Source organism: Entelurus aequoreus, linkage group LG15, assembly GCF_033978785.1.
Source record: "Entelurus aequoreus isolate RoL-2023_Sb linkage group LG15, RoL_Eaeq_v1.1, whole genome shotgun sequence".
Classification (NCBI taxonomy): domain Eukaryota; kingdom Metazoa; phylum Chordata; class Actinopteri; order Syngnathiformes; family Syngnathidae; genus Entelurus; species Entelurus aequoreus.
In genome coordinates, this window is record NC_084745.1 from 35,736,876 (window position 1) to 35,752,344 (window position 15,469).

The window sequence follows — 15,469 nt, forward strand, 5'->3', positions numbered from 1 at the left end:
TGGACCAGGAGAAGTCTCAACCTAACCCTTCTACTAATAGGCCGCCTACTATAGAGACCCAGCAGGCTATTGCAGAACTGTTAGAGCGAAGCAGTCAAGGCCTGGATACCACCCAGCAGGAGCGACTGAAAAGCTTACTGAATGCCTTCCAAGACATTTTTGCAGCGAAAGATGAAGACTGCATGCACACCAGTCTCGTACTCCACGACATCGACACAGGAGACGCACGACCAATCCGGCTACACCCACGCCGCCTGCCCCTTGCCAAACGAGTGACTGGCCAGGAGAAAATCAAGGAGATGCGCCAGGCGGGCGTCATCGAGCCCTCCAGCAGTCCATGGGCAGCACCCGCAGTTCTGGTCAAGAAGGAGGACGGCTCTTGGCGGTTCTGCGTCGACTACAGACGGCTTAACAATGTAACCCGCAAGGACTCCTACCCGTTGCCGCGCATAGATGATGCGCTGGACTACATCACTGGCTCCTCCTGGTTCAGCTCCCTGGATCTCTGCAGTGGCTATTGGCAGGTGGAGTTGGCCGCCGAAGCTCGACCAAAGACAGCGTTCACGATAAGTCAAGGACTCTGGCAGTTCAAGGTGATGCCGTTCGGGCTGTGCAACGCACCTGCCCTGTTTGAGCGGTTGATGGAGAGAGTGCTGGCATCCATCCCCCGTGATCGCTGTGTGGTGTACCTGGATGACCTCCTGGTGCATGCTGCAGGATTTAAGGGGGCTCTACAGAACCTCCAGCATGTGTTCCAGGCCATTCGTCAGGCTGGGCTGCGATTGAACCCCAAAAAGTGCCATTTGCTTCAGCGTGAAGTTTCCTTCCTGGGGCATGTCGTCAGTGGGCAAGGTGTTGCCACTGATCCAGACAAAGTTGCCGGTGCCAAGGGATGTTAAAGAGTTGCGGAGGTTCCTGGGACTGGCATCCTATTACCGGAGATCCATCAAGGACTTTGCAACCATTGCTGGCCCCTAGCACCAGCTCACACACAAGGGACAGTTATTTGAATGGACTGACAGCTGCAATGAGGCCTTTGCACAGCTGCGAAAGGCCTTGGTCCGAGCCCCAGTGTTGGCCTACCCAGACCCCAGCCGATCTTTCGTGGTTAATACAGATGCCAGTGATGTCGGTGTGGGGGCTGTGCTGTCACAGGAAGGGAATCACGACGAGTAGGTCGTGGCCTTTTACAGTCGGGGCTGAGCAAGCCAGAGCGGAACTACTGCGTCACCCGTTGGGAATTGTTGGCCATTGTCCTGGGCCTTCGTCATTTCCGTCCCACGGTTTGTGTTGCGGACGGATTACGCCTCCCTCACCTGGTTGCTGAACTTCAAGGAACCCGAGGGGAAGCTGGCCAGGGGGGTCGAGATCTTGCAGGAATATGACTTGACGATTTCTCATCGACCAGGCCGCCTGCACGGCAACGCTGATGCACTGTCCAGACGGCCCTGTGAGGAGGCGTGTCGTTTCTGCCAGCGGGCGGAAGAGCGGTGCATGCCAGACCCGTCTGTAGCTGTAGTCAGGCAACATGACATTGCAGTCGACCTGGACAGCTTCACCCCCCAACAATTGATCGACCATCAAAGACAAGACCAAGTGCTTGAGAGAGCTCGCAGCTGGGTGTGGGGGCACAGCAGCGGCCGGAATGGGCCACAGTGGTGCACGCGGACACTGAGACCAAAGCACTGTACTCCCAGTGGGACAGCCTCCTGTTGTCTCGCGACCTGCTGTATCGTCGCTGGGAAGCCCCGACAGGACAACAAGCTGTCCTCCAAATCGCGGTGCCTCGTGTGCTGCAGCCTCAGGTCCTCGAAGTGATGCATGGCTTCCCAGGGACTGGCCATTTTGGAGTGACCAAGACCTTGCTCCGACTGAGGCAGCGTTTTTACTGGCCAGGCTGTCGCCGTGACGTGGAGATGCACGTCCACCGCTGTGATGCATGCACAGCAAAGAAAGGCCCCACACACCGCTCTCATGCTCCCCTACAGCAGTTCCAGGTGGGGGCCCCAATGGAACGCAACTCCCACTCATTCTTTGGGCCTACAGGACAGCGGTGCAGGAGTCAACATGCTGCACCCCTGCATCATTGATGTTTGGTCACGAACTGCGCACGCCTGTTGATTTGGTTTTTGGCCCAGCCCCAGAACCAAAAGTGAGAGGAGCACCGGACCTGGACTACTACTACAACCTTGTGGAGCTGCTGCGGGAGGCCCACGAGTTTGCCTGCACCAACCTGATGGAGGCTGGGGTCCAACAGAATCGGGTATATGACCTCCGCAGTCGAGGCCAGGACTTTGAACCAGGCGCGCATGTCTGGGTCTACAACCCGGTGAGAAAGAAAGGACTCTCCCCAAAGCTCACTAGCCACTGGGTGGGACCCTGCAAGGTCCTCCAGAGGTTGTCCGACGTGGTCTATCGGATACGACTGGCACCTCGGAACCGGCTGGTGGACCGCTTGGCCCCAAACCAGCCATTGGACCAGAGCCGGGGGCACTTGGAGTCAAGCACCCTGCCGGAGAGGGAGCTACCCCCAGGGAGCAACGAGGATGCTGAGGTAACCCCCACTTCCGACCTACCTGCAGACAGTGGTAGCAGCCAGCCGCCATCAGAGGGGCGTCGATGACGCCGGTTGCCTCAGCACTTGCGGGACTTTGTGATGAACGTATGGGCTGTTGGGTACAACGAACCCAGCTAGGTGGGGACTGTGTAGCGTCCCGGAAGAGTTAGTGTTGCAAAGGATTCTGGGTATTTGTTCTGTTGTGTTTATGTTGTGTTGCGGTGCGGATGTTCTCCCGAGGTGTGTTTGTCATTCTTGTTTGGTGTGGGTTAACAGTGTGGTGCATGTTTATGACTGTGTTGATGTTGTTTATACGGCCACCCTCAGTGTGGCATGTGTGGCTGTTGACTAAGTATGCTTTGCTTTCACTTGTGTGTGTGCGTGTCTAAAATTATTGTGATCATTAAAGTTTGTAATGATCGTACAGTGAGTCAGCATTTCTTGACATCTTCAAGCAAAGACATTTGTTAACCCGTCCAACGCTACAATACATTTAATTTAAATAACGTGTTAGTTCAGTGCTATAAGCTAGTTTAGCCTTTAAAATAACAGCCACCATATCAAAATAAAAGCCTCAGGAAGGTGGTGTCCAAAGTCCGGCTCGGGAACATCAGGAAGAAGAATTTGGACCAGACTCAAAAGAAAAATATTGTATTTGGATAATCAGTAGTAATTCAGTTAATTTACAATAGATGATAAACTTGAGATTAAAAAAAATATAAAAATGTTTACATAACTTTATGTACATTACAGAAATATTTAATATAATATTAAATATTTTTTAAATGTTTGTGTTCAGGATATATTTTTTTTTTCCTTCAACCATATACAGTAAAACAGACAGCATTGTTTAAAATAGAGCACACAAGAGGTCTGGTTGTATACTTTTATTTCATTTCTAATTTGAACAGAATTTTACATAAGGACAAGGGGGATCACATAATACCAAAGTCATCCTTTTTCCTCATGGAAAGTAATAAAAGTGGCACTGGGCTGAGAAAATGATGTGCATAAATAACCACAAACAGCTCACGTGACTCAGCGGCATTTGAACGTTAAAAACTGTGAAATCAATATTTGCTTCCACATCATTGTCTCAGTCTACTTTACAAAGAAGGCAAATGAGGTATTAATAACAACATGTTTGGCATTGATTCTTGGTCTAGTGATGGCCTTTAAACATATACATCTAGCACCTACAAACTACATTTTATTCGTGTTACAACATAAATAAGTCATAACTTTACCTCTAGTAAGAAAGTGCCCTCTTCAACAACCAACAATGATTTAACAGTTAACAATAGTGTTGCAAAAAACAACAACTCTGAACACTGAGATTTAAAAAGCTCTATAACTTAAAAAGTGCACAACAAAATGAACATGATAGAGCAGCTTCATTCCCTTGTGCTTCCACAATAGAACTATTTTTGTCAGTAAGATCCATTCAGACAAACGTCCGCTTTCCAGTTGATTTCAGCATGTGCTGCCCAAACTGTAAACAGACAAAAATGACTAAATTAAGAACAAGTCATGTGTCAAAATGTTTTGTGAAACTACTACCACTTCAGTTTTGTAAGAATGAGACTGTCTCAGCACTTCAAAAATAGTAATTATTATCCTCAACGCTATATCTGACATATTGCAAACCTCCCAATTATTTTATTTTTTTTGTTCATAATATTATTAGATTGTTAAGTTATTATTTAAGTTGAATTATTTTTAGTCATCAAGTTTCAACTACCGGTATTATATTTGATACTACTTTTTCTCAAATTACTTTTTCAAAATTTTAAGAGACTTCAGAAGTTGTCTTTTACCTTTAAACATTTTTTTCTGATATTACTTACTTACTAACTTTATTTTTATTACAAAAATATATAGGTTTATTGGCAACACTACCGTAAATGGTCCCAAGTGTGTGAATATTGTCCATCTGTGTTGGCCCTGTGATGAGGGGGCGACTTGTCCAGGGTGTACCCCGCATTCCGCCCCAGTACAACTGGGAGAGGCTCCAGCAACCCCGCGACCGCGAAAGGGACAAGCAGTAGAAAAGGGATGGATAATTATACTCCTACTGATACAATGCTTTTCTCAATATTTTGACCAAATTGAAACTTTCTTTTATCAACGCAGGCAGGTAGGCACAACAAAATTGTACTTGATTTTCGTAAAATTATAACTTTTTTCTCAAATCATTAATTAACTCATGATAATATTTAGGTTTTATTATTTCGGTTGAGTAGGTTTTTTGTCACATTATTGTATCAAAACTTTTCTCTTTACTTTTTCCTACCAAAATGTACTCACTTTTATCAAGATTTTAATATTCAGACTTTAGAAGACGTCTTTTAAATTCTAATTTTTTTCTCCTGTGACATATTTAGCACAAAATTATGACTTTATTCTCATAAAATTATGACCATTATTACATTTTGACTTATTTCTTCCCGTTTCAACTTTTTTTTCAATATTTTCACTTTGTTCTGATGAAACCTTTTCTAATGTACTACTTTGTCTCTTACTATGTCAACATTTTTCTCACAAACAAATAATGACTTTTCCTTTAGGTTGGAAAATTTCCACGCCAGTCTCATCTTTTTTGTCACATTTTGATCTTTTCTTCTTGAGGTCCAGAATTTCCTAAAACACTACATTAGAAATGCCCCAGGTAATTACGACAAAGTAATTCTGTTAAAATTATGTGTTTATTCTTGTAATATTCCTACTATATTGTAGTAGAATTACTATGTGATACTACGGTACGTGTCATTGTAGAAAACAAGATTGGGTGTGATGAACCAAACGGTATACGTATCTCACCAGAGGGGTTTGGACTGGACTTTTCACTTCATGGTCGGGTAGTGTGAAGACGTCCTGGTCGTCCTGGTCACTGTCATGTCTGTAGCGGTGTGCGAACTTGCGCTTGAGGGCTTCTGCGATGAGCGTGGCGGCGTCTGTGGGCTCTTTGACCTTCTCTTTGGTGTCCAACTCTACTGGGCGGCTGCAAACACGCGTTATTTTTAACTACACTGATGCGTATATTTTGGAATAAAGTACGCCTCTACCTTTTGACAGATCTCAGCTTGACTTTGTTCATGTCTTTGAGGACGTCCAGCATGCTGGGGATTTCTGCCGTTTTAGACTCCAGCACTGTCGTCTGCCCTTCTGTCTTCTTTCCTCTTCGCTCCTTGATCAGGTCGATGGCGGAAAACGTGCGCTGAAGATTCAGTGGAGGGGGAGGCGGTGGTGGTGGTGGTGGTGGTGGTGGTGGAGGAGGCCCGGTGCCACACGGGGGAGGAGGCGGGTGAGGAGTTGTCCCTGTGGAGACAGCAGAGAAGACCTGTTACTACACTGTACTAAATGAGGCACTATGCTGTCATCAAGAGGAATATGTTTGCTATTACATCATTAATTTGTACTGGCTCTCATGAGATGCTTGACTTTGAACGTACCCGACTGTGTGCTCTTTTCCTGCGCCAGCACAATTTGCGCTATCTGCGCTCGGAGCTTGGCGAGTTCTGTCTCCAGTGCGCTGATCTTCTGGATGGCCTCGTTGTTGGTGGCCGAGGGGCCTTGGGGGTCCGGAGCCACCTCGTGGAGGCTGGGTAGCGAGCACCGCCTGGCCAGGCGTGGTTTTCGCTGAGGATTAGACTGCCGGATGCGGAATGCAAGCCCTGTTGGTGGCGGCCCCAAACTATTAAAAAAAGACTGCATTAGTTTATATTCCTCATATATGTTCTCTCAACTGCAGAGAGTACCAGTTGTCTCTTCCATTTTTGTGTGGGGCAGGCCTTTATTTTAATATTTATATCATTATTATTATTTTATTACAATTTTCAATAATATAGTTGATCCTTTTTACACAAAATAATTACACTAAATGAACATAACATATGACAATACAATATTTATTATAATAAATATATGTATAATTATTAATGGATAGGTTGATTGGCAACACTAAATTGGCCCTAGTCTGTGAATGTGAGTGTGAATGTTGTCTGTCCATCTGTGTTGGCCCTGCGATGAGGTGGCGACTTGTCCAGGGTGCACCCCGCCTTCCGCCCGAATGCAGCTGAGATAGGCTCCAGCGACCCCGAAAAGGACAAGCGCTAGAAAATGGATGGATGGATGGATTAATGGTGTACTGATCGATCGGCCACGGATCAAAATTGGACGATTTTCGTGAAAAAATCTAATCAGCCATTGGCGATTAATGCCTTTATTGCCGATCACAAACGGCAATCCCCTCTGGCTAACACTGTATTTATTTTTAGTTCCATGGTTGACAAGCTAGCAGCTAATTATGTCTCCCCATACAGTGTGGAGCCACTCCACTAAGCTAATAATAATCACCTCTTTTATGACAAATACATTGTATTTTTTAGTATCTTAATGGAGGACGAGGCTAAACATGTTAACAGTGAGAGCACACCAGGAGCAGGCATGCTAATAGCTAAGCTAACAGCAAAGCTAGCTAGAGAGTAGTTTTTGCTTTTTAGTTACTGTGAACTATTGACTTTGTTTTGCTCAAACAATTGTATGTAATAAAAGGGAACAAGGAAGTATTTTAAATAGTGTGTTGCAGGGATGTCACAGTATGAACATTTCTTAACACGGTTATTGTGACCAAAATCATCACTGTTGTTATCGCCTTATTTGTAAATGGGCTCCAAAATTTTTTTTAAGTACTTTTAAGCAAGTTTTATTTAAAAACACACACATTCAAAATAATTTCCTTTGAAGAAGGAACATTATTGTAGATAAGAACACTGTTTTTCATGGACCTTAAGTAGAAATTGAATGTGCATATGAAAGCAACACAAGCATTATCAACAAAGTAATATGGCAGAAAAAAATAACTAAAATAAATGTGAAAATTGTGCAAGATAGCACCTTATGGAAATAAAAGATAAACAAAAACTAATTTAAGAATTTTGCAATATGGCACCTAATGGCCATAAGATGTAACTGTGCTTTTTGTCCATCCATCCATCCATTTTCTACCGCTTGTCCCTTTAGTGTTCATTTTAAGGGATCTAGTCTTATATACATGGGCTGCACGATTATGGCCAAAATAATATTAACGATTATTTTGATCAATATAAATCACAATTAATAATCATCCATCCATCCATTTTCTACCGCTTGTCCCTTTTGGGGTCGCGGGGGGTGCTGGAGCCTATCTAACCCTGGACAAGTCGCCGCCTCATCGCAGGGCCAACACAGATAGACAGACAACATTCACACACTAGGGCCAATTTATTGTTGCCAATCAACCTATCCCCAGGTGCATGTTTTTGGATTATTCATTATTTTTAGTCAAACAGTGTTGTGGTGTGACCATGACACCATCATGTAATTTGTAATGTCTAATAAAATAAAAGCTACAGATAAACAGTATCCATATACTGTATCTAAAAACATATATCCGTGTTTTTGTTCATTATTAGTATCAACATGTCAGCTTTTTCCTCATTACATTACATTTTGATTGAGAGGTATTTTTTTAAGTTATGTCCATTTTGTGTACATTGACATGTACTAAACATATGTACATGTACATGCTGTATCGGGACACATCTATTAAGAGTTTGAGCAGAAATATGTTGTATAGAAATTAACTATACACTATAAAATATTAACAAAATACTATGTCACGTGATTGTTTTTTAAAGTAATAACATTGTCAAATGAAAAAAACACAAGTAATGTAAAAACCATGGTGTTTACTTTTTGATGCCAATATAAAACACAAAGCAGTTTGGCCCATGAAGATAAAGTCTAATAGACAAGCTTTGTTCTTCAACAACACCATGTGGTTCAGTGGAACAGTTTGGCCAACAAAAATAAACAGGAGTGATACGTCAAACATCTAATACACAGTCTTTGTGCCTCACTGACAACTTGGCATGTTGACACTTCACAGCTTGCGTTCAAATTAGGGCTGCAACAACTAATCGATTAAAATCGATTATAAAAATAGTTGGTGATTAATTTAGTCATCGATTCGTTGGATCTATGCTATGCGCATGCGCAGAGGCTACTTTTTCTTTTCTTTTTTTATAAACCTTTATTTAGAAACTGCAACATTTACAAACAGCTGAGAAACAATAATCAAAATAAGTATGGTGCCAGTAAGGTGCCAGTATGCTGTTTTTTCCTCAATAAAATACTGGAAAGGATAGAAATGTAGTTTGTCTCCTTTGTCCGATTATTAATCGATTAATCGAAGTAATAATCGACAGATTAATCGATTATCAAATTGGTTGTTAGTTGCAGCCCCAGTTCAAATCAATGAGATGACAAAAACATTTTAGCTAGCATTGATGTTATTGGAACACTGACAAAGTTAGCAGTTAAATAAATGTAGAGTGACCATCCAAGTAAACAAACAGCAAGACTTTATTAACAAGTTGTGGCAACGTTTCCTACGCATCGCCTGCTGCATGGTAACTTTCAGTCACAGCAGCTGAGTGAAAACGCAGTGTTTTCTCCTCCGCAGTATACTTTTTGCATGGGACAAATGTGTCTGTTTCTAATATTGTCCAAACCTGTCGCCATCTGACAACAAATGCACGCCGAGACTCCACAGTAATGAATTAACGAGTGAAATTAAGTAAAATGAAGCAATCGGGTCCCATTTACTCGGAGGGAAAATCTCCAAAGCAAGGTTGTGTAGTTGCAGCACTGTTTCTTAAAGCCAAACAGCGCAACAGCGTGCATGTGCCGGTGCTGCTGCGACTCGGTTTCCAGCAAGTGAGTAGTGTTGCCTAAAATGCATTAATAATTTTTTTAATTTTTTTTCGGTAATTAAACATTTAAACAGTCTGGAATTTTACCGCGGTTTATCATTATATTGTTTACCGTTATATCTCTAGTGTGTTGCTATTGTTACATTGTTGATAGCACTCACTATAAATACATTTAAGAATACACGGTTAATACATGTGATCGGTATTGGACAATCTTACTCATGGATGATCGGTATCCAAATTGACAGCATAAAAAAAACGTGATCGGAAAATCCCTAATAATTATATATATTTTCCGATTATGAGTATTTTGAGTGTCAAAACAAAGAACATTCGATTGTTCGCAAGCTGTTCTTCTCTTTAAACTGCACCGCAAACTTCAGCGTTACAACAAGCTATCCATACACTTGGGTAAAACAGAATCCATCCTGTTTGGGTCCCACATCAACCTCAAGAAAGTCAATGACTTCACCATAAAAGTAGGTGACATTGTTATCACCAGGAAAGATGAGGTCACCTACCTAGGTTCCATTCTAGAGGCTAACCTTTCCTGTGATAAAATGGCAACCAAGGTAATCGAAAAGGTTAACCAACGAACGAGATTTCTCTACAGAATTTCCTCTCTGGTCAACAAAAGCACCTTGAGGATTCTGGCGGGAACTCTCATTCAACCCTTTTTCGATTACGCATGCACCTCCTGGTACCCCAGCACCTCCAAAACCCTCAAATCTAAACTCCAAACATCTCAGAACAAGCTAGTCAGGTTACTTCTAGACCTCCACCCCAGATCCCACCTCACTCCTACCCACTTCTCTAAAGTGGGCTGGCTCAAGGTGGAGGACAGAGTTAAACAACTTGCACTGAGGCTAGTCTATAAAATCAGCCACACCTCCCTGATACCGAAGTACATGTCAAACTACTTCCTTAACGTAAATGACCGCCATAACCACAACACCAGGGGGAGTTCCACTAACCACGTTAAACCCAGATTCCGAACTAATAAAGGTCTTAACTCATTCTCTTTCTATGCCACATCAATGTGGAATGCACTCCCAACAGGTATAAAAGAAAGGGCATCTCTATCCTCCTTCAAAACCGCAATAAAAGTTCACCTCCAGGCAGCTACAACCCTAAACTAACACCCTCCCCGGATTGCTAATAATCAAATGTAAACAATCAAATGCAGATACTTTTTCTTATGCCTTCTGATCTCTCTCTATCTCTCTCTCTATGTCCACTACTTGATGTCCATATCCTACCCCCCCCCCCTCCACACCCCTGATTGTAAATAATGTAAATAATTCAATGTGATTATCTTGTGTGATGACTGTATTATGATGATAGTATATGTGATAGTATATATCTGTATCATGAATCAATTTAAGTGGACCCCGACTTAAACAAGTTGAAAAACTTATTCGGGTGTTACCATTTAGTGGTCAATTGTACGGAATATGTACTTCACTGTGCAACCTACTAATAAAGTCTCAATCAATCAATCAATACAGAGGTCACCTGTGCTTTACATGAGATTTTTTGTGTAGCAGTAACGACATTCACCGGGTGGCAACAAAGCTAATGAATACAGCCTGTTGTGAGGACAGGACTTAGCTCACCGAGGTCTGCCTACGTTGTCTTCATCGTCTTCCTCCTCTTCCTCGTCCTGATCAATCCAGGAGACGTCAGCAAGAGAGGCCACAGCGAAGTTGTTCCTCCGGCTGAGGACACCTGCATCCTCAGTGTATGGATAGAGCTATTGAAAAAAGACCGACCACCTTATTAGGAAAATACCTTGGAAAAGACCACATTGTATTATCCAACTATTGGCAAACTAATTGTCTCCTCATTGACATATTTTTGTTTTAATGTATTTGGAGAATAGCTGTTTGAAAGTTCTGAACTACTGTGTTTCCATGCCTCATGTTGAGACTTAGTCAACAGCACCTGTGCTGTATTAAATCGTTAAGATTAATCTACAATCAATTCTACAGTAACACATAATTTTATAAGTACAAAAAAAAACACTAACATAAAAAAGTTTTAATTTAAATAGTTTTTTCTTTAAAACTGACATTGTGAGGAAAATGTTATAAAATATAAAATGTAACAATTGGAAAAAGCCAAAATATCAAAGAAAAATGTCATTCTTTTGTAATGTTATGTTGAAATATTCCAAGGAAATGTAATTGTGAAGATATATATTTTTTAAGATATGTTTTAATTGTTGTAATATTCGGAGAAAACTAAAGTCGTAACAGACAGAGAAATGTCTAAATTTTACTATGAATTTATCCATTTTATTAAAGTTGTAACATTACAGGTAAAGAATTGTGCATGTTCCAAAAAAACAAAAAAAATCAGAAGAGTTACACAAAAAGTTTGAACTGTATGAAAAGTAAGTCGTAACACCTCAAACACAACAATATTCATAAAGGGGATCTTGCACAATTTTGCCTATCATTCACAATTCCTATGTAAGACAAGAACACACGTTTTTCTTTTTTTATGCATTCTAAATTGTAAATAAGCGTTAGCAAAAATCAGATAACAATGGAGTCAATCGGAGCTCCTCTATTGCACCCACAAAGCCCTCTAAAGAACATCCTAAAACCCCCAACTCCACTTACAATTTGTGACCTAAATATTAACCATGTGATGTTATTTTGAGCGCTAACGTTAAGGACTTATTTTTAGCCACACATTAATCACAGAGAGGTAACTAGCTTATGCTGCTATATTGTGCCTGTGAGCTGGTGAAAGTTAATTCTAGATTATAAATTATGCCTCTCACCTGGATAGTAGAAGATTGTGGTAAATCGAGAAATTGGTGAACTTTGACAGCCAATTTACACTGGGAGATGGAGAGAAAAACACAAAAAGACGCTTGTTTGCGTCCACCTTTTTTTAGAGAAGTGAATTATATTTATACAGCACTTTTCTGTAGTGACTCAAAGCTCAGTTACAAAGTGAAACCCATGATCTAAGTTACATCTAAACCAGTGTGGGTGGCACCGAGATCAAGTAAGTAAAGTATCTTTCCCAAGGACACAACGGAAGTGACTAGGATGGCTGAAGCGGGGATCAAAACCAGGAACCCTCAAGTTGCTGGCACGGCGGCACTACTAGCCGAGCTATGCCGCCCTTTAAGCCTTTGTGAGGATTATGTGTATACTTCATCTAAACGGAAAGATATGAACATCCCATCAGTCGTCATCCCAGTGAGAGCAGACGTTGTGCAGTAAGTGTTTGTTTTTTATTATGGTTGTTGTCCCTCATGAAGTCTGCATGAGTAGTAGTCAGTGTTGAAGGAAAACACAAACGTCTATGAAATAATGAGTCTACAAAATAATGCGTCTACAAAATAAAAGCGCCGCCGTATCCTTAAAATGAGCAAAATACGTTAAGATTACATGTTATTATAAATGTGCCTGTTACTACATTATATATACTTACATCATGTATATAAAATGATGGAGGTGTATAGGCAGAATAGAGCGACTCCCGACTCCATTGTTAGATGACTTTTTCTAACGTTTATTTAGAATGCATAAAAAAAATAAAAACAATTGTTCTTGTCTTGCATTGGAATTGTGAATGATATGCAAAATTCTTCCAAAAAAGTGCAGTTCCCCTAAAGTATCAATTATCATTGCCATGCCTAATATTTAAACAGGAGAAGTAAGCAAGTATGAAAAACAAAGAGAATTGACAGGGAACTGTAAAGGGTAATAGTTATAGTCAAGGCTTTCATTGTTGTTGTTGTTGCAAGTAGCTACACAAACTGACCTAAAGCCGACATACTGCATTCCGCATAGCAAGGGAGCGGAGCTGGAGAGGAGAAGAAAGGAAGAAGAAAAATAGGGGGGGAAAAGACAGAAACATAGTAGAAAGTCACAACAACGGCATGTTTATATTTTAAAAGTAGAAAAGGTACTGCTGATACTTTTTGTATAACCTCTATTTTATTGACATCATGTACTGTTTATGTTTTAAAGGGGTACTGCACTTTTTTGGGGAATTTTGCTTATCGTTCACAATCATTATGAAATACGTGACCGATGGATTTTTTTTCCCCTGCATTCTAACTTGTAAATAAAAGTCTGCTTACAGCGGAGCCAATTGGGAGCTCCCCTATTCCGCCTATAAAATCCAATACATAACCATTCAAAAAGCGCCAACAATACTCCATTTACATTTTCTGACTTGACTATTAACCTAGTATTAGTGATGTTGTTATTGTAAGCGCTAATGCAGACAAACTATAGCGGGGCAGTGATATGAACACTTGTGTCTGTTTACATCAATGAGTGGTCAGCCGTTTCCTCGCGTCCCTGCACCATGGAAGTTTATTGTAGACCATAATTTATGCCGTTCACCTGGATAGAAGAAGGCTGAGGATGTACTCCAACAAATTTGTACACTATGACAGCCAACTTAGACTCTGAAATGGCGAGAACGACACAAAGACGCTTGGCTCTACCTCCCTTTACTTTGGGAGGATTATGAGTCTTTCTACATCTAAAACAGAATATATGAACATCCTAGCAGTCGGTATCCTAATCCAATGACAGCAGACCTTATACAGTAAGTGATGTTTTATTATGTTTGTTGGCTCTCATAAAGTCTGCAGTGAGCAGTAATCAGTAAATATGAAATTTTATTTTAAATGTGGCCGTAACTACATTACATATATACTTACATCATGTATAAAACCTCAATGGAGGTGTATGGATGTGTTTAAGGGCTTTATAGGCAGAATAGAGCGTGTCCCATAGGCTCAGTTGTAAATGGGCTTATGATCAAATTCATTAAATATTTAGAATGCATTAAAAAAAATCCATCAGTTGTCATGTCTTTCATAATGAGTGTACGAATAAAAAGTGCAGTTCCCCTTTAATAAGTCAAACCAGTCAGACAACAAAAGCTTGGTAAGGGGAGGGGACAACTTGGCTGTGTCGTCAACTGTAGAAAATGATAACAGAAAAGGCTAAGAAAATCTTAATAAAATAAAATCCACCTGGAAATGAACCCTGGCACAAGGTTTTAGAGGAAGGTTGCTTGCTATTCTCCTCACAATACTTCTGGAGGACCCATATTGCTTGGCTGATCCAAACGCCTGTCCAAAAAACACAACTTATTAATTAAACTGAAACACAAAATGAATCCAACTCACACACAAGTAAATTCAATTGGGACAAAAACAGCCACCTACCAGGTCCATTTCAATGTGCTCATCGTGTTTACTCATAACTGTTGAAGTACTGGCAATGGGTACACATGCCCAAATACTGGCGGCATCATCATCATCATCATCAAACACACACCTAATGAACAAACACACGTTGATAGAATATATTACTATTCATACTTTATCCATTATTTTATTATATCACATTATTATTTGTGTTTATCTTTCAATTAAAAACAGTCATTACTACAATTCGTTTAGCAAAACAAAAGGCTACATATGTAGAAGTACTGAACATGATTAACATTTATACATTACTAACAACATTCATTACAAAAAAGTTTGAAAAATATTGTGAATCGAACACTTTTTGACTGTAGTTTAATTTAACAGCGATAAAAAGAAGTGAGAATCGTATCTCTCTGACACAAGATAGGAGGTCACAAGTGTGATTGATAGATGTTTATACTAACCTAACTAGGGGATAATGTAATTTGATGGATTCCAAAAGAAGTGTGGAAATCGGAGGCTAACAAGTTAGCAAGTAATGCTAACTAGAGTGAACTTTTATTAGCTACTACTTGTACTAACACGCAAAACAACAAGTACGTACGAAGGCGAACTCCATTGCAATAGTCGTGTCACATTAAACATTCACAAGTGTAAAATGTATGTAAATCTACCTTACAAAGACCGACGCACGCTGGTTGAGAACTTTTCGAATTTTTCCACCTTATCTAGCCGTCGGACATGTCCTGGAGGTGACTGATGTGGAGGGTAGTCATTAAAATGTTTTAACCAATTGGATTACAGCGATTATTTAGCAAGACTCTGTCACGATGAAGCACCACCATAGGGCAATCCTATTGATTGACAGGTAATTCAACCAATAGGATGCATTATTTATTTTGACATTACCTCGTGATTGGGCTTTGGTCTAGTCAATCAAATGAGACAGTCCAATTATAT

At 40.8% G+C, this 15,469-nt stretch overlaps 1 protein-coding gene across 3 annotated transcripts; it reads right to left on the reverse strand.

Annotated features, from left to right (window-relative positions):
- Positions 1-3,431: 3,431 nt before the first annotated feature.
- On the reverse strand, positions 3,432-15,313 carry mtfr1 (mitochondrial fission regulator 1). Of its 3 annotated transcripts, none has more exons than XM_062021306.1 (8): positions 15,184-15,313; positions 14,525-14,636; positions 14,330-14,428; positions 10,929-11,065; positions 6,010-6,251; positions 5,623-5,875; positions 5,378-5,558; positions 3,432-4,049 (listed from the first exon to the last, which is right to left on the reverse strand). In XM_062021306.1, exons 2-8 carry the CDS (start codon positions 14,558-14,560, stop codon positions 4,002-4,004), a joined length of 996 nt encoding a protein of 331 aa, XP_061877290.1. In that variant the 5' UTR covers positions 14,561-14,636; positions 15,184-15,313; the 3' UTR covers positions 3,432-4,001. The 3 variants fall into 3 exon arrangements, with proteins under 3 accessions (XP_061877290.1, XP_061877291.1, XP_061877292.1); XM_062021307.1 differs by having other exon boundaries at positions 15,189-15,278; XM_062021308.1 differs by lacking the exon at positions 15,184-15,313 and adding an exon at positions 14,974-14,996.
- Between the last annotated feature and the right edge of the window lie 156 nt (positions 15,314-15,469).

What these genes read in the sequence shown, in the direction of transcription:
- mtfr1 (XM_062021306.1), bottom strand. Translation starts at nt 14,560, where the DNA reads ATGAGTAAACACGATGAGCACATTGAAATGGACCTG. An exon ending in GGAAAAGAGCACACAGTCGG is followed by an intron (nt 5,876 to 6,009) that starts GTACGTTCAAAG and finishes CTGTCTCCACAG; the next exon opens with GGACAACTCCTCACCCGCCT. An exon ending in GTCCAGTCCAAACCCCTCTG is followed by an intron (nt 4,050 to 5,377) that starts GTGAGATACGTA and finishes GTCTGTTTACAG; the next exon opens with TTTGGGCAGCACATGCTGAA.